Raw genomic sequence first — 27022 nt, forward strand, 5'->3', positions numbered from 1 at the left:
AATACAAAATAGAGAGTTGGCATCATAAACATGAACTTGGTTTTTCTCCCACATGTGTGGGAGTAGAGAGGAAGATTTTTGAAAATTTGGCCTTTTTAAAATGCAGTTTTGGCCCCATCCATGAGGCCCTAAGAATTTGGGTCATTATCAAATTTTGCAGATTTTTCAGTCACTCCAAAAAATCTTGTTAATAAGCTATGTAAATGGGGAAAAATGAATATCCATGAATCAAGTATAAATAAGGTGTCATATTACAATGCATATTTTTAATTTTTGTCATACATTTAAATAAGAAAATTGACCCCAACCTACGGAAATTGGCGTTTTGAGGCTGTCAATAAATTCCGATCTTCTCTTTCAGGTACAATACCATAATTAATTTCATATTTCATTTTAAAAATAAACTTGCACCATGTAAAAGTGTACTTTCTATTGAAATTTTTCATGAAATTATGACTCTGAACTTTTGACAAAATATCATGAGAAGGTTAAATATTCATGTATAAAAATTTCTGATAAGTGGTGTAACAGAGATGTAAAATCTAAAAATACATTGGGAAATTGATGTGTGAATACCCCTTGTTATTAGTGACATCACTTCCTGTCACCAAAGAACAATGCTTGAAACAGTGCGATCTGTGATCGTGAAATATTTTCAATTTTGGTAAGTTTGGTTTAATGAGTACAGTTTAAAACAAGTTAATGGTGTAACACTGATTTCACAGATAATTTTCAAAACAAAAGCATGGAATGCTCATCCATAGTTCCTATTATAGATCTAATTTAGATGTATATACAATATATGTATTTGATGAACTCCTAAGGCTACATCAACATATCCAACCTCAATACATCATTGGTGTAACTGTCAGTTGTGTAACAAAGAATAATGTTACACAACTGAGGAAAATTGTATTTGATGAACTCCTAAGGCTACATCAACATATTCAACCTCAATACATCATTGGTGTAACTGTCAGTTGTGTAACAAAGAATAATGTTACACAACTGAGGAAAATTGTAACACCACTGACATGTTTGTATTATATGGTAAAATTCTTAATAACCAACAATGATAAATTAATTGATTTAGCTTATTTAGTCACAATTAACCTTATTATCTGCAGGTAGGCCATTTTGGTCAAATTAAAGCCATCATATGAATATATTAGATATCAGATATTTCAAGTGTTACACTATTGACTAAATTTGTTATACCACTGACATTACAATTTTCTCAAGAAAAGACAATGGATAAATGCTTAATGTTATAACTTTCTACATTTGTTTTGGTTTTTAATAGAAATCACGACTTTTGGGATCCTTGCAATTGCATATTCCATTTGACAATTGTCTTAGACTATCGAAATTTGCTCTATATTTTTATGTAACACCAATGACTAAATTGTGTTTCCATTGACAAAATAACAAGTTATGGAGTTTATTAGAAAATGGTATTACAAATCTTAGTTAAGGTCTAGTTTCTTCGATTTTACAGAGAACACTTTTTAGAGTATACCTTTCATCAAATTTAAGGGAGGGGGGGGGGTTATAGACTTATCTCCAGTATTTGATGTTTAATTCTGTCCAAGTTATGATACAATTAATACCAAAACTTTCATGAGTTATGTAAAAATAAAAAATATAATAACAGACACCTGGAAACAATTTCTATTAAGATTCTTCAACTGGCACTTAATTACAATAAGAAATGGTAACAATTTCCTTATAATGATGCAATCACTTGAGGACATCAACGTGCTGTGCGCCCTCTGTATTAGGGGGGGATAACTCATGCTGCAATGTGAAAAATGGATCCCATTGGAAAGGTAGTTATTGAAAAGAAGACACACTTAAACAATGTCCATTTGCAAACATACACATGTAATCACTATGACCATTTGACCCCACCCTGATACCAAACCCCTACCCCATTTCCAATTTTGGTGAAAGACAGACCTGCTCCTTATAACTATCCAATTACTTTAAAGTTAGTATCAAAAGCATTAAGGAAAATGTTACTTAAATGATTTACACATACACACTATATGCTAAGTTTGGTCCCCACCCTGAAATCACTGAATCAGAACCTTAGTCCTATACCCCATGGACCATGAAATGTACAATTGTGGCAGAGGACTTCCTGCTCTTCATGAATATGCATTTAGTTTTCCTTACAGATTTGCAGATGTAAAGAAAATTTTTGAAACTGGGTCAATTTTTGTTCCTCCCCTGAGGCCCCAGGGGTGCAGGTGTCCTGAAATCTAAACATTTATTCCCCCCTTGTCCCAAGGATGCATCAGAATTTGGAATGGTATCAAGAAGTTAAAATTGTTCAATTGTTAATGTACATTGCATGACAATGGACACAGACCAAAAGCAATAAGGTCACCTGGTTAACTCAGATGACCTAATAAAGATATATATTTGAAATTTGTATTTGGTGTAAGTATATTGGCACTTTTAGTGATTACCTTTGACATCATCTATTATTGCATATGTAACTTACACAACCACTATGATCAGTGGAGTAACGACAATATAAGTGGTGTAACACATACCTTCATCATTTGTATATACGTACAAGCAAAAATATTCTTGTCCGATTTCTTTTTCATTGAAAGAAAATGTATGAAATTATTCAAAGGAGTGGTATTGATTCATTTTTAGCTTTACTTTTAAAGTGTTTGGGTCCACTTTTGTTATTTTAATGTCAGTGGTGTAATTTACTTGTCAGTGGTCAAACACATTTTGTCATTGGTGTTACATGAACAATTTTTAGGTCACCTGAATTCATTCAGGTGACCAATTGCTATCTGTTTTTGTCCGTCGTCGTGCGTCGTGCGTTAACATTTGAACATTTTCAGCTTCTTCTCTGAAACCCCTGAACCAATTTCAACCAATTTTGGCATATAGCATCTGTGGGTGGAGGAGAACAAAAATTGTGAAATTCGTGGTTCCTACCCCCCTGGGGCCTGAGGGGTGGGGCAAAAACCATCAAAATGAGTGTAATTTTAAAAAATCTTCTTCTTTACTCCTGGACATCAAGAAGCCAAACTGTGGGCATAATTATAATGAGCATTGAGCCCTCTACCAAAATTGTGAAATTCATGGCCCCTGGGGCAGAGGTTCTTGTGTTAGGGTGGGGCTCTATTGGTCATATAGTGAAAATGTAGAAATTCTTTGAAAATCTTCTCTGTCTCTGGGTATTAAGTAGACAGACTAATAGCATGGTAATGATGAGCAAGGATGCCTCTTTATACCCCCCCCCCCCGCCAACAAGTTGTGGGGGGTATACTGGAATCGGGTTGTCCGTCTGTCCGTCCGTCCGTCCGTCTGTAGACGCAATGGTTTCCGGGCTCTAAAGCATCCTTTCCACCTACCGTCACCATATCATATATATGGACTACCCATGGGATGAAGATGTTCCCTATCGATTTTGGGGTCAAAAGGTCAAAGGTCAAGCACACTGGACATCGAAGTAGCAATATGGTTTCCGGGCTCTAAAGTGTTATCCTTTCCACCTACAGTCACCATATCATACATATGGACTACCCATAAGATGAAGATGTTCCCTATCGATTTTGGGGTCAAAAGGTCAAAGGTCAAGCGCACTGGACATTGAAGTAGCAATATGGTTTCCGGGCTCTAAAGCGTTATCCTTTCCACCTACAGTCACCATATCAAACATATGGACTACCCATGGGATGAAGATGTTCCCTATCGATTTTGGGGTCAAAAGGTCAAAGGTCAAGCGCACTGGACATTGAAGTAGCAATATGGTTTCCGGGCTCTAAAGCGTTATCCTTTCCACCTACAGTCACCATATCATATATATATGGACTACCCATGGGATGAAGATGATCCCTATCGATTTTGGGGTCAAAAGGTCAAAGGTCACGCGCACTGGACATTGAAGTAGCAATATGGTTTCCGGGCTCTAAAGCGTTATCCTTTCCACCTACAGTCACCATATCATACATATGGACTACCCATAGGATGAAGATGTTCCCTATCGATTTTGGGGTCAAAAGGTCAAAGGTCATGCGCACTGGACATCAAAGTAGCAACACTCAGAAAAGAGTTAGTTTATACCTATTACCAACACCCTTTGGGAGATTGGGGTAAGTGGGGGGTATTCTTAGTGAGCATTGCTCACAGTACCTCTTGTTAAAAATTGTGAAATTCATGGCCCCTGGATCAGGGGTTCTGGTGCTAGGGTGGGGCTCTATAAGTCATATAGTGAAAAGGCATTATTTCTTTGAAAATCTTCTTCTCTGTCCTTGGGTATTAAGTAGACAAACCAATAGCATGGTTATGATGAGCAAGGATGCCTCTTTCAAAATTGTGAAATTCATGGCCCCTGGGTCAGGGGTTCTGGTATTAGGGTGGGGCCCTATTGATCATATAGTGAAAATGCATTTTATTTCTTTGAAAATCTTCTCCTCTGCTGCTGGGTATTAAGTAGACAAACTACTAGTATGATAATAGCGCCATAAATTTCAGTTTTGAAAACTGAAATTTATGGCGCAATTCAATGTTTCTTACATCCAAAAGTAAAATTCTTATATTTAAACACAAACCTAATTCAAACATTGGAAGGTTGTTACATGATACTCAGGTGACCTATAAGGCCCCTGGGCCTCTTGTCTTGATCGTAGACAAAGATGGTCATATATCAGTATCAAACTTTTCTTAAAATAAGAGTTAAATGAATCTATTTAATCTGTAATAATATTTTTGTGTCATTTTGTCATAATGCAGGTATCATGTAAAAAAGAGAGGAAGGTTTTTAAAATAGTGTCTCAGATATACCATCTTGTGTCAGTTTAATTATAAAATTACTAAGTTTTTTAAACATCAGACCAAAATATATAAATTTTAATGCTTTTTTGCAATTATTTATGCCATTTTCAAGTATATGGTATTATTACTTATCCTTTTTTCCCTTTATTATATATTTGTTACACCATTGATAGACTTGTTCTAGCTATTCACCTTTGACCCCATTTTTTTGGCAATGGGACACATTTCATGTTTGCAAAATTTGATATGTTTTACCATAATGTTTGACAAACATGTTATGCTTAAAAAAAATGGAATTCAGATCTTTACATTTCTTGTCATTTCTAACTCTGAAAAATCTGCAAAATTTGATAATGACCCATTTATATTCTTCTCATCCTAAAGAAGTTTCACAACAAAACTGATAACAATAGTACCGCAAACGGTACATAATACGCCCGTAGAAATGCTTACATAGGGTGTTTTTCTTAAGCCAGAATTTGTAGTATCAGCCATTATCAGGCTGTGACATACTTTCTTTGCATTGTATGAATAAAGGGTCTTTGCTTAAAACTGTGACAAGAGGTAGATGGAGAACCCAAGAGTTCTGTGTGTAAAACATCTCCCTAAATTTGACTAAGTTTAACAACCTGTAAATATTTTACAATATTTTTTGTTTTAAAAAACATCAAAGAAAATTAAAAATTGTTGAGAATAAAAATCCTTGCACTATGCACATCTACAAGTTATTTACAAGGATCCTAGCTTCTAAACTGTGAGAGGAGTTAAAAGGAAAAACCATGCCCTTTATTTAATATAACATTTCTTCAAAATGAATTAAGTCCAGCAACCTGAAAATTTCTCAAAATTTAAGGAAAATAAAAATCCACATGCACATCTTCCATACCCATACAAATACTCTGTAAAATAAGGTCTTCACTTGAAAACTGTGGAAGGTAAAACAGATAAATCATGTACTCTCTATGTAATAAATCCTAAACACTAAGTTGACAACCTGTAATTTTCTCAAATATTGGAAGTAAATGAAATTCCTTGCCACATGCACATCTTCAATATCCATACAAACACTCTGTATAACAAGATGGCCTCACTTGAAAATTGTGGGAGGAGTTAGCCGGATAAATTATGCTCCCTCCATATAGCAATACTTTTCAAATAAAGGGGCATAACTCCTGCAAGAGAGGTCAGAATGGATCAAAATTCTTCATGAATACATGTTCGTACTTGCGATGATTTAACAGCGTTTGTACAAGGTGGAAAAATTGTCGAAATTTGGACCAACAATTTTAACGGACGATGCACGACGATAGACGAAGACGAACGACAATTGAGTGACTCGGGTGACCTACATGTAACAATGATAATTCATCAGGCTAGTTGATAGGCTTCAAATTCGCTGCTATGAATTCATTTTGAGCCATTGTTTCTAACTTGCATTTTGTTGGGTATATACCAGAAAAAGCGGCAAAATTAAATGCTACACTCATAAGTACCCAAAACTTCATTTCATTCAAATGTGACGGGCACTGGAGTGTTAAAACAGAAAGATATGGCAAGGATAAACAGCATGAAAATATCGACATCTATATCTAATATGACCATCTCATTTCCGAAAGCTTTCATTCCTGTATATCTTTGTTAAACGAAGATACACTGTACGTGTTTTACACAAAATATTTGATATAGAAACTTTCAAAGAATATATGTCCTCAGAAATATACAAATTACTTGTGATGAAGTACAAAATAATAAATAATACAAAATATATTTTAAAAAGTATATGCATAGATTATCAAAATTGAACTGAAAACTACATCAATGCGCGTACTGTTTTCATTTACAAACCCAAATCACTTCGGATGAGACCGCAAAAATCGAGGCCCCATGTCACAACAGGTGTGGCATGATAAAGATCTCTCCTTGATTAAAGGTCGTAAGCGCCGAACAAAGGCCAACATTTTGAAGCACTTCATCGGCATAGGTGACGTCTCCATATGAGTGAAAAATTCTCAAGAGGGACGTTAAACAATATACGACCAACCAACCCAAATTACTTCACACCGTATAAAATTAATTCTTAAATCGGTACACAAAATATTTCATACTACATTAATTGAAAAGATTAAAAGAATGCCGCGGATATTATTCTGCGATATACCTTCATATGTAACTGATTATGAGAAAATTGATACACGTCTTACTTGCACTTCGTGTTTTGCTAATACAACAACAAATTTGATAACTGAATTCAATTTTATAATCATATACGAACGTATTAATATATATTGCAAAACAAATTTATAAATGGTCGACTGAAGAATATTTGTCATTCAGTCGACTGCATTCCAAGATCGATACACAATCCATCAACGTCGATAAACAAAGATGACGACGCACAAATTAATCCTCTTCCACTTCTGTGTAGTATTTTTGGACGTCTATTCAAAGCAGTTGATACAATCCTTCATTATCAAACTAAATACTTCAAACATTTTACAAAAAAAAAAAAAAAAAAAAATAGTATACCTTTATTCGTCAGCAAAAAACTTGCAGGCCTAGTCCGTTTTGGAAACCGTCATGACGTCACTGTGACCTAATTCGTAGCCGTATAGGCTGATCCGTAGTAGAATAGAGATAAAGTTCTTGTATTCGTGGACGTTGCAGGATAACGAGGAGGTCTCCAAATGTTGTTTCAAAACAACATTTCTCGACTTCGGAGGTTATCCTGCAACATCCACGAAAACGCGGACTTTATTTCTTAAACAAATCATGATCGCTTCATGATCGTTAATTGAACAAAAATAAAATTATTACTTTATGCTGTCGATGGCACTAGGGATGTCACTGGCTTGTCTTTTGCGTCTAGACCCCAGATTTCTGGATGATTCATCAGGCGGGTTGCACAGGGAAGGCGACACGGTCTGTTTACAGTAAGAATATAGAGCTTTCCGCATACATCGGCGTCTATCAAACAAACCTAGAGAAAAAGGTTACGTTTTTAACTTATTTGAAAAATGAAATGTATTCTACACATCCTCCACAGATTTGAAAAAATATAAATAAACATGTCAGTAATATTGTTCCATAGTTCTTCACAATTTCAAGATAAATTCATTACGTATGCACAATAATATATTCTAGTGGAGTCAACTGGCTTTGTTTAAAGAGTGCGTAATGTATAGCATGTGTTTAAATATATATTTATAAATTTTCTGAAAGATTTCAGTTATCTAATGCTTACATTTTTTTAAGGTATTCAATGTATAACGAAAGGATTATGAACAATTTTGAAGGATTTTATCACAGTAAATCTTTACTATTAAATAATGATTAACTAGATGAAATCCACAAGACTGGTAAATGATTAGAAGCTGACCTTTTTGTACATAAGACATTTTTTAAAATAAAAAATAAGAAAAATCTAATTTTCTCAAACTGTCATCGTCGGAAACCCACGGTCGGTAGCTCTCCGTTTACCTCCCGTGGGACACAAAGCCGGTATTTTCGCTGTGTGTCTCGGCATCTATGTGTCTCGGTTTCTACATAGCAAGTTTCAGCTTAACGGGTTATACGAAAATATCGGCGTTGTGTCCCATGGGAGTTAAACGGAGAGTGACCGACCGTGGTTTTCCGACGATGTCAAAATGTGTGCGGTAAATGATTAATTTCATTTCATATTGTCATAAAGAGAAAGTGTATGTAACTTTCTACCAAGAGATCTGTATGAAAATACAAATTCTTTTTGAAATATTTTAATCAAACATGTTCTTCCCATCAACTTCAATGTTAAATTCTAGGTGAAATATATGAAGCAGTAAACAAAATTTTGAAAATTCCTGTGGTGGATTATTTCTATTCGATAAACTGCTTGTAAAAACAAACACACAAAAACATTAAAACCCGGGGCTTTGCCGAGGGTTTTACCGCTTTCTTGCAACCTCGAGATTGGAATTACCTTAATATTTAATGGCTACTCAGAAGAGTGTTTTTCTCTCCGATTTCTAATCATTTTTCGTTTTCCTTCTGCCCAGCGACACCATATTGAGGATTTTCAAATTTATTAATTTTTCGCTATACATTAAAATGACCATCAAAACGAATTTATAACGTGTCGTGTGATTGGTCCGCGAATAATCTCGAGACCATTCGGATAATCCTGAGACTAAGCAATGTCTTTGCGAACCAATCACACAGCGCGTACAACAAATTCGTACTCTGTGACCTCCTTTTTGGCTGCCAGTGAAAGAGATGAAGCCCTGTCCGATCAATGCATGTAAGATTGTGTCAAATAAAAGAGATGAGATGGGTTTTGAGCTGAAGAGACTTGTAGTATGACATCTCCCTGACCTGCCGCTCGCCAAAATTCCTTAGGTAACGCTGCAATTACTTGGAAAATGTATCCCGAAACGGGGACACCCCCCCCCCCCCCCCCGTTTGTTTACAAATTTTTGTTTCATACCATGTGTATTTTATTATACCGGCAGAAGGCCAATCTCTAAAGCTTACAAAAAGCGTGAAACAATTACATAAATCGAAAAAGGGATGAGATAGACGGAGAATTCACACATTTTAGAAAAATTATTGCCACCAAAATTTTTTTATGTAATATCCATACTTTAGGTGCCTGTGATTTGGCCTACTACTGGAGGAAGTGTTTCAGTGCAGCGCGAAATCGTGATCTTTTACAGTCCCAATTAATCAGAATCTAAGTTCATCGAATATGTGTTCTATCAAAGGGAAATTTATCAGATTTCTTTGTAAATAATATTGGCGTTTTACAAGGGGAGATAATTTCTCCCCTACTTTTTTCTTTGTACGTAAACGACTGTGAGAAGGAATTTTTGCTTAAGGGCAATGCTCCTATCGAGCTACAAGAATTATCTTTATTTCTATTAATGTATGCAGATGATATGGTTATATTAGCTGAATCGGCCTCTGACTTGCAACTTATGTTGAATTCATTGGAAATTTACACTGAAAAATGGTCTTTAACGGTTAATGTTGAAAAAACAAAAGTATTGGTTTTTAGAAACGGAGGTATTTTACGATCAGACGATAAATGGCTCTGTGATGATGAACAAATTGAAGTAATAAATAAACTTTGTTATCTTGGATTATTGTTGAGTTTTAATGGAAAATTTTATGTCACACAAAAACAGTTATCATTACAATGTAAGAAAGTTTTATTTTCACTAAAAAGAAAATGTTCTAATATGAGCTTGAATATCACAACACTTATATTCTTATTTGATACATATGTAGGGAGCATTGCAAATTATGGATGTGAAGTGTGGGGTGCTCATTCAGCTCCTGATATCGAAAAAGTTCACATGGATTTTTGTAAAAACATACTGGGTGTGAAAAGTGCTACTCCTAATGTAATGATTTATTGTGAATTGGGTAGATTACCATTGCAATGTGTGAGAAAATTACGAATTTTAAAATATTGGTTAAAGCTTTTATCAACAAAAAATTGTATCTTGAAATCATGTTATGACTATATGTGTGATGAAATGAATAGTAAACAAAACTGTAAAAATTGGGTAGCAAATGTTAAAGGTATTTTGTCAAATGTTGGATTGATGAACCTATGGTTAAATCAATGTACTTTGAAGCCACAATACATGTTTGCAGTTGCTAAGCAACGTATTTTCGATAATTGTAAACAAACAATACTTTCTGAAATCAACTCTTCCTCAAAATGTAGAATTTATAAACATTTGATTGACCATTTTACTTTGCAATCCTACTTAACTAAAAGAATTCCTATGCATTATAAAAGTTTATATGTAAGTTAAGATTATCGTCTCACTGGTTAGTTATTGAAACCGGTAGATACAAAAATGTTCCTTTAGAAAGACGTTTATGTCCTTTATGTACCTTAGATGTAGAAGATGAGTTTCATTTTTTCTTTAAGTGTACTTATTACAGTCATTTAAGAATCAAATTTTTGAAAAAGTATTATTATATCAGACCCTCTGTCTTTAAATTAATTCAACTTTTATCGACACAGAATGTAAAGGAATTATGCAACTTGGGTAAATTTATTAAGAATTCCTTTGAAATTAGAAATACCAATGTATAAGCACAATTTCTATTCTTTCTTGACCTTTATATGATTTTAGACTTATTACATTGTATACTATGTCTATAAGCTGTATTTGCTTTTGACTAATAACCAACAATCTTGTACAGTCGTCTATTTTAACGGCAGGGAATTCCGACATAACTGAAAGGAAACACTTCTAGTATACCGGTCTCCAAAATATGGCGCTAAGATGTTTCGGCGGTTTAATATACATGTATATTGACGATATTGCGATAGCGATCGGTAAAATCGCTAAAACAGAGAAAAAATCACAAAATATAAGCCCAAATTTGAATTCCTTGGAAATGATGAAGTTTAAAATTGTTCTTTAAATCACTTTTTAAATCCGAAATGAAAAATAATGCAAGAAGACGTACATTTTATGTTCCAAAATAAATGGAATCCGTTGTTGAGCAAAATGGTCACGTGCGATTTATTATACGTATTTCTCATCAATATTCGTATGATACGACGTCACTGGTGTTGATGTAAATAAACTGAACAGCTGTGATGAAATGCCTCTAAAACTGAAAGTTGTTTTTTTTTATTTGTGCTAATGTAAGATAGCTCATTCACAGGTTAATCCTATCTGTTTTGATAGATTTGGACAGCAAAACCTGTGGCAGTTGTGACAACTGGAAATTTGGATTATGAAAGGATTCGTAATATTCAAGCGACGGATCTGTATGGAGATGCTCAACGTGCAACAAAGTAATTTCCATCAGGGTGTGAGGCTTTGAAGAGAACAAATTAACGCTGGACAAAGTTCTGTTAATTACATATTTCTGGGTATATAAAGCTAGAGAAAGTTTCGTGAGACACGAATTCAATTTCATTGCAAATCTGACTGTTGTTGATTGGTATAATTATTCCAGAGAAGTGTGTACCTGTATTTTATAAAAGAATTCAGAAAAAATGGGAGAAGTGGGAAATTTTGTGAAATTAACGAAAGTGAATTTGGTAAAAGAAAATTTCACAAGGGACGAAAAGTTGACGGTGTCTGGGGTTTTGGTGGCATTGAAAGAGAGACGAAAAGGTGTTTTGTACATAGTGGTAGGTCGAACATGAGAAATTCTGCTTGAGATAATAAAAGCCAAAATACAACCCGGTACAACAATAATTAGCGATTGCTGGAAAGCATATGATATTCTTGATAAGGAAGGGTTCGAACATTTAAAATTTAATTATTCTGTAAACTTTGTAGATCCCGATACAGGGGCACACACCAATACCATAGAATCTACCTGGTATGCGTCTATATTTACGTTCATACCTACCATATGTAATGTCTCGAAAATACCCAGGTTTCATCAGTGTGTCAATAGACGTCAGCCTATACTGTATCGGTACCGGTTTCTCGTCGGCAGATCTCGCCCACTCTCGTAGACTCTCGGTACTTCCGGAAGAGAAATCCCCGGCCGGGGGATTCCCCCCAATATAGTATTCATATTGTTCTTTGTTAGTGTTCTGCACACGCTGTTTGGACTCCTCTTTGGAGGCAGTTCCCACACTGAATCCTCCACCAGCCGAGACACCGAACCCGCTGTACGCTACCTGTGCAGCAACCTGTAATTACGTCAGTGAGAATGGAAGCTGATAACGTAGAATACTGTTACTTCTTTGAAAGTATTAACTTTAAAATTAAGCATCGAGTTCCCTCACAGTATTATGTAATTCTGGACCTTGTAAAATTTATCACGAAGAGGGCTTCCTAGACGGTGCCTATTTCTCAAAGCCGAGTTCCCTCACAGTATTATGTAATTCTGGACCTTGTAAAATTTATCACGAAGAGGACTTACTAGACGGTGCCTATTTCTCAAACCCTTTCAACCGGTTTAAAAAAAAAAGCCTCCCACATTCTGTTGTTTCTAAAAGTTATATAAAAATAATATTGCTGCATTGTATATATAGAAAAATTAGTACTCTTTAATATATATATATATATATATATATATATATATATATATATATATATAAAGCCAGGGGCGGATCCAGGAATTGTGGTTACTGGGGGCGCCACTTTATGAGGCAGTGGGTCCAGGGCGAAGCCCTGGTGGGGGTCCAGGGGGCGAAGCCCCCGGAAGCTCCTGGATTTTACAGATTTTATGGGGCTTGAAATATTTCTCCTATTAAGTCATTTGTACTATTTTTTATCATTTTAATAAGGTGAAATTAGTAAAATGACCCAAATTTTAAGGGATTTTTTTGGAAAAAATTAAGTTCTCCCAATAAAGTAGTTCAAGAAATCAAAGGATTTTGTCATTTATTTCTCCGGGAGTGGAAGAAATTATTGCTTCCTTTATCGTTTAGTACATTTTCCGAAACAAGATACCGCGATTTACCTTAGATTTGAAAATTTTAGGGGGGGGGGGGGGCGCCGGCTGCGGAAACGGGATAGTTATTTAACGTACATTTAAGAGGATCATACAAGATACACATTACATTTGAAATATTTTATATAAAGCACGGAGATAGCAATGAACTCATAAATGAACATAAATGCCCTAAGTGAAGAAATATTTAATATAAAGCATAGACAATTTTACTTTATTTGGATACCCATTTCCGCCCCTACCCGGGGTTGAACTCACGACATGCTTTATCTAGGACAGTAATGTTCATACCGATACATATAAATAGCAATACAAAATAGATAGTTGGGTAAACATGGACCCCTGGACACACCAGACGTGGGATCAGGTGCCTAGGAGGAATAAGCATCCCCTGTCGACCGGTCACACCCGCCGTGAGCCCTATATCCTGATCAGGTAAACGGAGTTATCCGTAGTCAAAATCAGTGTGCCAAGAACGGTCTAACAATCGGTATGAAACACGTCCGACAGCATTTGACCCAATGATAGGTTGTATTGGCAAACTAGATCTTTATAACGACAATAGAATTTGCGAAATGCTGACTTTAATCGAGACTGTTGAAACCCCTGAACCATCAACTTGTTTGTGCCTCGATTTAAAAACTGATCATACGCAGAACAAGCTCTTGCGTATCGAATCAGTTGAGAGATATAAACACCATATGCATGTGATAATGGAATATTGCTACATAAATATGGGAAGTTGACGATGGAGAAACTGAAATCATCCCGTTTGTCATACAGTTGAGTTGTCAGTTTGCCGTTAATGTCTACTTTCAATAAAACATCAAAGTATGAAGTAGAAGTGGACGACTCAGTGGTGTATTTTATTTCGAGCTCACAGGAATATATTGAATCAACATATGAATGAAAGTTATTATTGTTAATAGACAAAACGTCGTCGATATATCTCAATGTCGAATTGAAGAATGTTGGAAGACCTGATATACGAGACATAAAACGCAAAACGGTTTACAAGGAGCGCTGGACGTGCTTTAACTACAGTTGAATGCCAATACAAATGCTCCCAATACCTCCACATGTCGTAAATGGACCCAAGTCAATCATTTCACCATAGAAACCAAATTTGATTGAAATCAATTTTATTTTTATTTTTTGCAGCCATTTGATTGATTGGGGTTTTACGCCGTTTTTGGCAATATTTCAGCCATTTTACGGCGGGCCATTTGAAATGACGACTATTTTGAAACATTTGAAAAGTCATGGCAACCCCGCCTTATGACCCCCTATCAGCCCACGAAGTTTGAATTAGATTTGCTGAAGCACCTTCATCATAAAATTGTGTAGAAAGGAGAAGAATAAACGAGCATTCTATTACAAGAAGAAACGGAGCAAAAACAATATGCCCCCCCTTTCCCCAACATTATGTGCTTGGAGGACATAATTATGAAATTAAAATTATCTAAAATTGTCTACATCATCATATTGCATCATATACAGGGCGGTACTGAATAAATGAATTATATGTTTAATAATCACACGGTTTACGGGTTTATGATCATTATGTTATTATTGAGGAGGAGGAATATTAAAAATAGTATGAATTGCTCCTGGAATTTAGGGACCCATTTATAATAAACTTGGTATATATGTTAAATGCCAATCTTCAATATGTTTACAGTGCCAAAATAAACTATTAAATTCTTGATACCGTGAAAAATTATCACTGATTAACCCGCATTTGGTGACTCCTTCCGAGACAAGTGAATCTGTTTGGTGTGATTTATTTCTTCAAATTTGAAATGTTGTTTTTATTTACCTTAGCACTTATTCCCTCGGACTCCATTTTTGACAGGTCAGATTTAGAGAAGGTAAGCTGCTGCACTGCCTTGGCTCCCATGACAACCTGAGTTGTGTAATGGGTCCCAAACTCCCCAATAAAATTCAGGTACATCTCCTGAAGCGAATCCTTCTCGCAATCCTCCATCGGCAGCAGCATGACTGCTTTCTCAAAGTAGTCTGTGACCTGTCAATGCATTATTAAAATGATCTAAAAGTCCTTGGAAGCGGAAGCATGCGTCAACAAATTGTACAATATAATCTTCAGAAATTGCCTTTAACACCAGAGCTTAGTTACATGTTCTTATCAAACAAAATTTTTTTGATTGCAAATTTGCTGTTCTTGTAGACTACAGCAACATCGGATTTCATCTGAGCAAGAGAGGAACGTCCATTCTAACTGGCAACATTAAACGCGCTATTCATCGCATCTTCATTATTCCTACAGTATCGCGCAGCAAGAGCAGATCTAGAGATCGATATGGAAGACACAGTCGCAACAAGGATCGTGGACGCGGACAAGTTTATAATTACCGTTCATAAAGTGGTGGATAATACCATGGTTTATGCTAGTCATGGTTGTCAGTACATTCATTATTAAGTCACACAACAAGAAACATTATGTTTAGTTTTAAGTGATTGGATATACAATGTGTTACCCCTACTGCAGATATTAGCAGTGTTAGTGTGTTACTCTTTCATTGATATTCATTAATATTGCATTGAGTCATTTTTCCTTGATCTTTTTGTGCATTTCTAGTGTGTTCTGAAATTTTCTTGGGGGGGGGGGGGGGGGGGGGGGGGGGCTTACAAGTCTGAACTAAGATTTATGCGCATACTTTTACATATCTTTTCTCATTTTTCAATTTGTTATTATTTCTTACAGTTAGTGACTACTTTTATAAAATGTCCTCCAAAAATGATAATTATTAACTGGTCAAGGTGTGTTTTTGGAATATTGGTGGACTGAAATCAATCCAATTTTTCTGAAACAAATTGAATACTTCGACCTGATACATGTATTTCTAGCAGAAACGCATCTTGGTCCTGAGTCATCAATATCCAGTCTGGGTTCTTATCATTTTCATACAATATGTAGTCCAAACACAAGAACCGATACTTTGTAGGACTGGGTATATCAAGAAAATGTTTAAACAACTCTATTACAATTTTACCAAATACTTGCAAAGACTATCAATGGATTAAACTGGACAAAATCGTTTCAACTTGTACCAAGATCTATACATATGTTTAATTTATATACTCCCCACAGTGTCTACCTACATTCAAAAAACTTTACCATGATATTTTTGATTGTTTAGAGCAAGACATTGTAGAATACAAAGGTCTTGGTAATATCATTCTATGCGGATATTTTAATGCCAGAACTGGATCTGAGACAGCTATTAGAGAGGTTAAGCAACTGACCGTGTACGTCTACGTGTACTTGTGACTAGGGGAATCCCCTCTTTTATTGCGTATTACGTCATCATTTTCGCACACAACGTCATTCTACAAGTTGTACACAACGCGTAGAGCTGAGAGTACACGGCGCGGGGGTAAGAACTTGTAACATTTTAAGCTCATTATACAACGATTTTGTGCAACATATGAATTTTGTAACAATCTAGAGGATTTATTACGCACGAATGTTTACCTGAACTGATCATTGTCATAGAAATATTTGATGAAAAATTAATGTGAAATTACCCTTGTAGACTGGTGTCGACACGTGTCTACATCACAGATCATATTATTTAGGGAAAAAAGAAAGCTTGCTAAGTCTATATTGATGGATGAATTGATATATGTGACAGTGAAATCAAAATGCAAATTGATATATTTAAATAAAATTTATTCCATGTTGCCGGGGGGGGGGGGGGGGGGGGGGGGGGGGGGGGGGGGGGGGGGGGGGGGGGCTCGCCCCCCGGCAAGCTATAATAATTGTATTGTTTATCATTCAAATATATAATTATATATATATCATTATACTTTAGACAGAAATGAATACCGACAGGAAAAAACAGATCCGATTTAAACCTGAGGATGATCTACGGCTTTTAAGGGAAGTTGTCGGGAGTAATCCCCTGAGAAACAAAAACAAATGGGCTGAAATAGCTGAAACTCTATCAACATCGACTTTTATTCTGGACAGTAGACGAGTGAGAGAACGTACAAATCTCCTCATTGAACAACATAAACGAGAAACTAGGAAAATCTTAAAAGGTTTTCTCTTTCTCTCTCTCTCTCTCTGATACACCGCTTATCTTTTAATATTCTTGTCTTATTTTCCCCATGCCTGAAATATTTCATAATACCGTACACTAATATGTTCCCATACATTTTCAATACACTTACGTTCCTGTATATTTATTTTTTTAAGATCTGGTGTCGATGAAGATGTTTCGGAAAAAACAAACCTGCTCGACAATGTCATAGAATTGAAAAATGAAGAGGAGAGAGAGAAGAAAGAAGAAAAAGAAAAGAAGGACAGATCAGAAAATTTAGGGAAAGAAATCAGGAAAAGGGCACTTGAATGCCTTACACCAAAGAAAAGTATGAAAATATTATTGTGTCATTGTATTACAAGGCTCATGTGATTTGTTTGGGGGAAAATGCATTGATTTGTCGTGTAAACAAATTCTTTCATTATTATTGTTGTTGATAGTGTTGATTTTCTTCCATTATTTGATGATTACTCTGCAGACAATCAGTTAATTCACAGATCTTGCAAAGATTGTATAATAGATAGAAGAGGTAGAGATGTAATTGATATGTGTATTGGAAATCAATTGAGATTCATAAATGGAAGAATTTTTGGTGACATGTTTGGAAATTTTACTTGTTTCACCCCAAATGGATCCAGTACTGTTATGCAATAGTATCTAAGCAAATACTGAATGGTATTTTGTATTTTAGAGTGTCTCAATTTATACCTTCATTATCTGACACCCATTGCAATTGTCTTGAGCTGTATCAACTAGATTCAAAATTGAAGAGAGTTCTGACTGGATGAATACACATATTTTATTGTCAAATTTTCATTGGTTTAATGATTCACCAGAAAAATTTTGATTGCTTTTAACACTTCTGGAATTCGATTACGTAAATTCTATCAAATATGCAATACTCCTACCAAATCACAGGAAATTGTTAATAGAATAGCTAACAATTTTTCTGACATTTTCATAAGTGCTTCTTCTCAATCTCTGATCAGAAAAAGCAAAATCATACAATAAACCAAGCTGCTAGAACATCTGATCATATGTTTATCTTACAAACAATTATTGATAAATACTGTAACTCTAAAGATGGGAGAGTATTTATTTATTATTGATTTCCAGAAAGCCTTTGATACTGTAATTCACACGGCATTAAACTTAAACTTTTAGAACTAGGCATTGGTAACCTCTTTTCAATATTGTTAAGAAAATATATGATGTCATCATTAGTTCAATTAGATGCAACAATTTCGTTACTGACTCGATGCCAGTAACACAGGGAGTGAAACAAGAAGATAATTTAAGCCCAAATTTATTAAAAATTTTGCCCAACTACTTCCAAGATTGCATTGATTGCGATTTTCTAAATGATCAGTCTATTTTAATTTTTAATTATTAAGATCAATTAGAATAGTTTATTATATGCTGATGACCTTGTACTTCTATCTACTAAAACGCCTTCAAAAAGACTTGATATTCTAACTAAGTTTTGAACTGACTGGTGCTTATCTGTAAATCCCACTAAAACCAAATTGCTTATTTTTTAACAAGGATGACAGATTTATTCAGGAAGAAAGTCCTGTTTGATAACAGCAGAATTGACTGTGTTCAACAACACTGGGAACTAAGTTAAAATGTTTGGGTGTTTTTTTCAAAAGAGAATTACTTGTCAATTATTAAAAGTATGGTTACAGAAGAAGCTTCAGCAGGTTCAGAATTTTATGTTATAAAATCATTGAAACTGGTAGATACAGAAATAAACCTGCATATCTTAGAATATGCTCACAATGTAATTCTGGTGCTGTAAGTAAGGTTTGTCACCCATTGTGTCAACACGGAGAATTTACAGTCATAAGGCTGTATAAATATCACTGAACGTTTGATAGTATGCCCACGTGTGTGGATGTTAATTCAGTATAAAGGCCTAGTGAACTTTTTTTTATCATGCGTGACATTTACTTTCAACTAATTTTGATAACAACGAAGGCATGATTATTATCATGTTTAACGTTGTAAAAAATAAAGTATATGCTGTACCAATAGAATAGTGTTCAAAATTCATTACCTCACTATCTAACATATTTACTTCTAATTATGAAATTTACTATTTTTAATATTTTATCGACCAATGAAAAAAGGGCTATCCCGAAATTATGTCAACTTCCGTCCTCGGACTAGCGATTTTTGGCATCTGAGAAGCATTAGACGATGTTTGACGGTTCATTATAACCGATAGATGGACTTTATTTCTAGATCGCCATGACGATGCAAGATTAATTGATTGTTTATATATTGAGGGACTTTCGAGAATATTTCACCCATATGGAGAAATATGCCGGTGAAGGGCAATTTAGCCTATGTCGGCGCTTATGGCCATTGAACAGGGAGGGATCTTTATCTTGCCACACCTGCTGTGACACGGGACCTCAGGTTTTGCGATCTCATCCGAAAGACCACCCCCGTTTAGTCGCCTTTTAAGACAAGCAAGGGGGGTACTGAGGACCTATTCTAATCCGGAAAACATTGACAAAGTTGCTTCTAAACGTTAGGGGTCTAATTTACATTTTATATTGAACTTTTCACCGAAAATTGCAATTGATGTAGCTGGTAAAAAAAAATGAAGGCGACGTGATATACCTTGTGAATATTTTGTTTAAATAGAAAGACAATTTTTTTTTAATTATTTAAGAAATGAACAACACTTTTGAGGCATTCGGATTTGGATTTGAGGCAAATTCTGTGAATAGCGCTAGCGATTCACAGAGAATTTGCCTCAAATCCAAATCCATTCATATTGACCATGAACAGCTAAAAAATGCTGTTCATTTCTTATATTTATATTCATTTACTAAATCACCATTTGTTTACATTGTTAAGTCAGGCAATATTTTGTTGCATAAAACGAACTCCTAAGATCCATCTATGTTTCAGTCGTATATATGTGACGTACGTCAAAACATAGACATAACGTCACATTTTACCCTGCCTTTTATCAACATTGCACGGTGCACTGTATTTTGGAGCTAGGAGACCACAAGATTGGGGTGATAAGTTCACAATCTTAATCCGGGTTGTGACTTTGTGAGACATTTGAAATCATTACGCTCTATCAGTCGCGTGCTTTAAACTAGTTCATAATGCGTTCATAGTCAATATGAACGGATTGTGTCGCGTGCTGAAATTGGTTGGTTCATCGAGGAAAATGCGATTTGTATTATAAATATAGATATTCAAAACGTCGAGTGCCTGTGATTGTTTTATAGTGTATCTAACTTATATTGAATATTTCATTTCCGGAACAGATTGCATCGCTCTAATTTACAAAGTTCGTACCAAATGTTTTCGATTTACAAAAGAACATGCAATAAGACCGATAAATATATATCATACTCGTACTTTTTCATTGTCAGATACATATACATATACTTTATACACTTTGCTACAAACAAATTGAACTTCTCTGTTTTCAAATATGTCTGGACAAAATGTGAATAAATATGTAAAACACGTTAAAAAAAAAAAAGCAACATTATAAACTGAATTAAGTCAAGGTGATCATTATTAGTGTTTACTGGATATTTGTTTTCAGAGCTTCACCCGTATTAACACTATGTAATCGCGAACTCTTTTCACACATTGAATAAGAACCTCCAGGTCCATCATGTTTGTAAATAAGTAACAATGAATACTCTACAGAAAGGAAACTTTCAAACATGCCCAAATTTTGTCCAAAGCTGTAGAAGTCTTCAAAAGTAAATACAAATATTTGTTTGCAGCAATTGTCTTCAAACGGCTATCGTGTTACCTTGGACATTTTCGAGGTTTCGGACATTCGGGCTCTGTAAACAACGGCGCGGCTTACGATGCTTAAAGTCGTCGTCTCTCCTTTTTGAATTTCCCGTGTGTTTTTCTGATAAGACGCACTAGCGCTGAAGCTAGCGCTCAGGCCCCACCCACCTCCTCCAGCGTTTACCTTCAAAAATAAATATGATTAAATAAGCTTTGACGTGTTCACATTCCTTTAAAAATATGGCTAGTTTTGATATTTTTTCTCACAATGAGTTGGAATTTCTAAGCAAAACACCCTTCGTAGATGTGGATTTTGTTTATTTTTTTTTTTTAATCTAAACTTTCGTCATAAGTTTGAATATTAAAAGTAAGTATCTTTTTTCTCTCTCCTGCTTCTGTAAGGAAAAGATCCAATGGTTATATATCTTTTCATTGTGTTTATAGCATTGTTTAGTCAATTATTGACTGTGACCTTATAACTATTCATAAGCTTTATCCTTACATAGATCCGAGATACGACCCTTTTATGGTTTCCATTTTACTGGAAACACAAACGCACCCAAATGTAGTTTAGTATATTCCCTGCAACATTGATGTAGGGGAATTATGATAACGTAAAAATAAAGAAGAAATAACCTGATTATATCATTCTTTCTCATAGCTCTCGCTAATTTAACAAAAAATAGCATCGAAACATGAAAATAATACCGAAGCGTCGACGCTCAGCATGCTCTTGTAGTCAGACTCGGACTGAACTGAATAGAGAGAGGATCCAAACTTGGCACTGTAAAAGGGAGATAAATATTTTACATGTAGCCACAATTTAGATTAAACTTTAACTGAACTTGAGATATACGTATAGTCTTGTAGAATGCCAACAATATAATAACTCCTTTAACAAAGACAATACCTGAAAAATCACAATAATTAGACAATAACGTTATATCGCACACAATGAATTGCAATAAATGCTTCTAAAAATTATGTAAATTTTTAAAATAAAAAAGCTTATAATTAGGATAAAGATTTTGATAACGTATGTGGGTTATAATAGCTTTGGGTTCGCAAGCAAAGAACAGGGCGGATTTTACATTTTCACGTGACATGTCGTCACTTGTATGTCCCTCCTATCTTAACCTGGAATGATCCTTGAAGCGAACACTGTTTAAATTTGAAATTAAACAATACTTACCTTGACTCTGCAATAACATCTACATTATCCGGAACCCGGTATTCTCCGTCTGCAGTGAACTTGTGGGTATAAGGCAAATCCATGATTGGGAGGCGAAATCCTTGATCCACCACCCCTTCGTCGCTGAGTGGGTTTCCTTTGTACAAATCGTACCCACGACCTATGTATCCCAAGTTGTAGCGGGATGTTGTGGCAATAAAGGGCGTCTGTGACTCTTGGAAAGCTCTAAATGCTGGTGGAAATAAAGATCTACATAGAGACGCTTCTATAGACCACGGGGTAAATAATTTCCCGAGTCGTGTGCTGTTCTCTAACAGACTATTATACCTCTAATGATTTTTCACAATATAAAAGTAAATCGCATTGATCAATATGTCGTGCTAATTCACCTTAAAATCATCGTAAAATGAAGTGATCAATATATCGTGCCGATTCACCTTAAAATCACCGTCAAATGACTGAATGTTTGCAAAATGGTACGTTAGATTGATCTAATCGGAACACCTATATACATGTATGTAGCAACGTCTTATCATCTCATGAAAAGTTCTGATATATTCTGAATATTTCCGTGGGGATCCGGGATAGAATAGGTCCTCAGTACCCCTTGCTTGTCGTAAGAGGCGACTAAATGGGGCGGTCCTTTGGATGAGACCGCAAAAGTTGAGGTTATGTGTCACAGCAGGGGTGGCACGATCAAAGGCCATGAACGCTGGGCATAGGTCTAAATGTTGCAGCCCTTCACTATGGATGAAAGAGTTTCGAGCGGGACGTTAAACAATGTACAACCAACCAAATGGAATCATGAATATTCATTATAAAATGTAACTGCATCACTGGTCCCTATATAATTGGAACACCAATCAATAGAAAACAATGACAATAATCAATTTCAAGTTTTATTCTGGTTTTGATGTTTGTTTCAGTATAACAAAAAAGGTCGAAGTATATCATTGAGAAAGTCAGTAAAAGAGCAAACCTCGGGGAAATACTGAAGACTTGCTATCGAGGAATTGGTATTCTACATATGTAACTGTATACCGAGGAAAGTCTCTGGGTTGTACAAATCGGGTCAACCATTGAAAACATTTTTTTAGATTTTTTAATTCAAACGTTTGCTTGATATACTATTAGATTTCGAGTTTTTCGTTTAAAATATAACAACGTACGTGATGCAAGTAGGTAGAATTTAACATGAATTTATAAGAATAATACCTTTTGCTTCTCTTTGATCCGCCTCTTGGGCTTCTGCCGCAGCAAGTTTCTCGGGAAGATTCGCGTGAAGACTGGCGTTCATCATAGTTGTTGAAAGTTGTAACTGCTGAAAACGAAATCCGTTCACCAATTCATCCAGTGAGACTGAAAGTTATAGAGTAATGTTTCAATTTACTTCTATACAATCAATAATAATGATAAAGATGATAGTCTAAGGCTGTAAATTGACCTTAATTTGGGGGAGGCAGTAAATCAGGCGGGGGTCTGGAAGCAAATGAACTTCAAATGTAATGAGCTGATTTTACTATCAGGGCTTGAATGAAATGCATTTCTATGAAATAAAAAATCAGATCCGCCACAACTGCATTAATAATGAATATGATAATAATAGATCTTAAAATGCGTACATTGTCAATAATTTTTGGTGAATACAGGTTTTAAAGCCTGAGTGAAATTCTATAAAATCTTGAGTAAAATTTATCATTTTTAGTTCTATTATGTCGGACAAAAATGGCCAGGGGTCCGTGTTTGCCCTACTCTTAATTTTGTTTTCCTTATGGGGATTATGAGATTGATCATTGTTTGTTATCTTTACCTTTTTCATTTATAGCATTGTATGGTTTTTTTTATATTCCTAACGCAGGGTTTATATACAAATAATACAACAAAACATTACAGAAGTGTTAAAATCGACTGCTCCAAGAGTTTATATACAAATAATACAACAAAACATTACAGAAGTGTTAAAATCGACTGTTCCTAGAGTTTATATACAAATAATACAACAAAACGTTACAGAAGTGTTAAAATCGACTGCTCCAAGAGTTTATATACAAATAATACAACAAAACATTACAGAAGTGTTAAAATCGACTGTTTCCAGAGTTTATATACAAATAATACAACAAAACGTTACAGAAGTGTTAAAATCGACTGCTCCAAGAGTTTATATACAAATAATACAACAAAACGTTACAGAAGTGTTAAAATCGACTGTTCCTAGAGTTTATATACAAATAATACAACAAAACGTTACAGAAGTGTTAAAATCGACTGCTCCAAGAGTTTATATACAAATAATACAACAAAACGTTACAGAAGTGTTAAAATCGACTGCTCCAAGAGTTTATATACAAATAATACAACAAAACATTACAGAAGTGTTAAAATCGACTGTTCCTAGAGTTTATATACAAATAATACAACAAAACGTTACAGAAGTGTTAAAATCGACTGCTCCAAGAGTTTATATACAAATAATACAACAAAACGTTACAGAAGCGTTAAAATCGACTGTTCCAATTAATGCACTTGGAGAAAAATAATAAGAGGATACAAAATGTGCTATAAGTACAGCGTCCTGTATCGCTTCAATTAAGTGGATAATATCTAAATTAATGTCGTTGACTCGCAACATTATCCAGGAGGTATTTCCAAACACACTTAGATATGATTGTTAATGAAAAACAAAAAAGTGGGTATATCGGGAAAATTGATTATGCACTGATTAAAGTTTTTTTGGCTCTCAGCAATGGTCGATAACTTTACGTTCAAACAATTATAATGAAATTCATTTTCATAAAGCGAAATGTATGCCAGCATATTTTTGCCATGGATATTTACTTACTGATTTTATATATATATATATATATATATATATATATATATATATATATATATATAATTTAATAGAATAAAATCCAAAGTGATCACATCATAATCAACGATCACTTCCTGCTAGTACTTTCACCATACGTCTCTTCGGGCAGTTCATGACCTTTGGCTAAGCCATTCCTGCTAGCAGGAACTGATTGTTGATAATTAGGTGATCATTTTGGATTTCATTCTTTTAGATTATTTAACAACTGTGCCGATTTCTTCATTCATTTTTTGACATTATATATATCATTCATATATATATATATATATATATATATATATATATATATATATATATATATATATAATTTGATTATGCACTGGTATCGGGGTAGAATAAAGTCAAAAAATAAAATCCAATACTCAGACTTTTATCTATAGCGCTTTCGCCCTGCGGGCTCGTCAGTAGATTTTTAAACCTATATATATATATATATTATAACAAGTACATTGTACTCTTGTAAAAAAAAATTACACTCTGAAGAGCCGAACTACACGGCGAAAGCGCTAAGTGCAATTAATTAGATGTGGATCATGGGTTGACTGTCAGATCGCGTTTACGCTTTCTAGGGGAGGGGCGACTCGCTTGGATGGATGCTGGTCGTCGGTTAAGCGGGTCTGTACCCCGAATTTTGCGTTTACGCTTTCAAAATTACGCTTATTTATGTATAGTTTCAGTTTCTGGCAATGCTGCACTGCAGTAAGAATATACTGTCCAATTCACAATCCTAAACTTATTTGAAACAAATATTAATGATACTTAGTTCTCTTCATCAATTACCTCATTTTAACCTCTAGCACATACATATACGTATCAAAGAGAATTTATTCATCTTTTTAAATCCATAAAAGACCCTGAGCGGGTTAATTTACATGAGTACTTGTTTTCTTTTAAACATCGGAGTTGTACACGCGGGTTTGAACTACATTGTAAAAATGTATCTACATTTATATTTTCTAACGTTTTCTTTTTATACTTACATTTCCAATGTTTTTGTGTTTGACATTTCTACAAATTAGAAATACATGATGGTGTGAACTACACTTCACACCAGCATACTCTTCATGAAGAGCTAACGCGCTTCATGAAGTACTTACAATGTAAATTTATGCCGGCGTGAAGCATCATAGGTCATACCCTCATGTATATTTTCAAAAATGATGTTTTTTCGTAAGTGAAGAAAAAAACTCAAAATACGTCGAATACGTTGAATATTATATGTATATGCATGAAACATGACACATTCTTCTTTTTAGCCACCGTATCTATCATCTTGAGCAAATCTTTTTGTATTAGGAATTTTTTTCACAAATAGAGTCATAGACATTAAAACAATTTACAGTAAGATTTATAGAAAAAGTGCAAATTTGTGAAATGAAGCAGACTCACGAGATGCTAAGCTGGTGTTGGTGACTTGAGAATTCACAACATACAAAGTTCCAATCCACATCAGGAAATGGGTCGCTATGTACCGACACTCCATTGTCACTAAATCAACTGAAATGATAACTCTGTAAGAGCTTTATACTATACAATGTAAAAATCGGATCAGGGAAGATATTTTCAAGTACTATAATTTTGCAACTTCCGGTTTTGGACATCTCTAGTTCTATCACTATAATAATACTTATTTTTTCCAAGTAAAATGTATAGAATAAAGGAATGGCGATTACATAGGAAGTCTTTGTTGGGGAATTCCCCCTCGGTCTCGAGATTTTATATTTCAACAATATCTTGAAACCGAGGGATTTTTCTGCTGACAATTTTTTTTTTATGACGGCGATGTTTGAAACATGCACAAACTACATGCAGTTCTTTAGACATTGTTCATGAAATCAAGGTATTCACAATATGGGTTTTTGACGTGAAGGGTTTTAT

General features: G+C 34.8%; 2 protein-coding genes and 1 long non-coding RNA gene across 5 annotated transcripts in view; 2 read left to right on the forward strand and 1 right to left on the reverse strand.

The window, feature by feature from the left end:
- LOC125658081 (uncharacterized) overlaps nt 1–26752 on the reverse strand; it is a 77717-nt gene extending 50965 nt beyond the window's left edge. Inside the window, exons 1-8 of one of the 2 annotated variants that reach the window (XM_048889170.2) lie at nt 26534–26752; nt 23485–23628; nt 22270–22501; nt 21786–21861; nt 21094–21261; nt 15047–15253; nt 12172–12460; nt 7621–7783 (exon numbers count right to left, since the gene is read on the reverse strand). In XM_048889170.2, coding sequence (XP_048745127.1) covers nt 7621–7783; nt 12172–12460; nt 15047–15253; nt 21094–21261; nt 21786–21861; nt 22270–22501; nt 23485–23628; nt 26534–26627 — 1373 coding nt within the window. In that variant the 5' untranslated portion in view covers nt 26628–26752. The remainder of the gene's footprint in view (nt 1–7620; nt 7784–12171; nt 12461–15046; nt 15254–21093; nt 21262–21785; nt 21862–22269; nt 22502–23484; nt 23629–26533) is intronic. The other variant, XM_048889171.2, reaches the window with a different exon arrangement.
- Nucleotides 586–15818, forward strand: LOC130050228 (uncharacterized). Its single transcript, XR_008798654.1, has 3 exons — nt 586–664; nt 11496–11605; nt 15416–15818. It is a non-coding gene; the product is annotated as an uncharacterized LOC130050228 (long non-coding RNA).
- LOC125658104 (uncharacterized) lies at nt 15975–20958 on the forward strand. Of its 2 annotated transcripts, none has more exons than XR_008798653.1 (3): nt 15975–16625; nt 17064–17292; nt 17450–20958. XR_008798653.1 is itself a non-coding variant. In XM_056149663.1 (3 exons), the coding sequence occupies exons 2-3, from the start codon at nt 17070–17072 to the stop codon at nt 17664–17666; spliced, it is 441 nt and encodes a 146-aa protein (XP_056005638.1). In that variant the 5' UTR covers nt 15975–16625; nt 17064–17069; the 3' UTR covers nt 17667–20958. The 2 variants fall into 2 exon arrangements, 1 of the variants encoding a protein (XP_056005638.1); XM_056149663.1 differs by having other exon boundaries at nt 17064–17290; nt 17447–20958.
- Nucleotides 26753–27022: the final 270 nt, after the last annotated feature.

The sequence above is a fragment of the Ostrea edulis genome, chromosome 9 (assembly GCF_947568905.1).
Source record: "Ostrea edulis chromosome 9, xbOstEdul1.1, whole genome shotgun sequence".
Taxonomy (NCBI): domain Eukaryota; kingdom Metazoa; phylum Mollusca; class Bivalvia; order Ostreida; family Ostreidae; genus Ostrea; species Ostrea edulis.

Coding starts and splice junctions, on each gene's coding strand:
- LOC125658104 (XM_056149663.1), top strand. CDS start 17,070: ATGAATACCGACAGGAAAAAACAGATCCGATTTAAACCTGAGGATGAT. Junction 17,291..17,446: donor GAAACTAGGAAAATCTTAAA/AGGTTTTCTCTT, acceptor ATTTATTTTTTT/AAGATCTGGTGTCGATGAAG.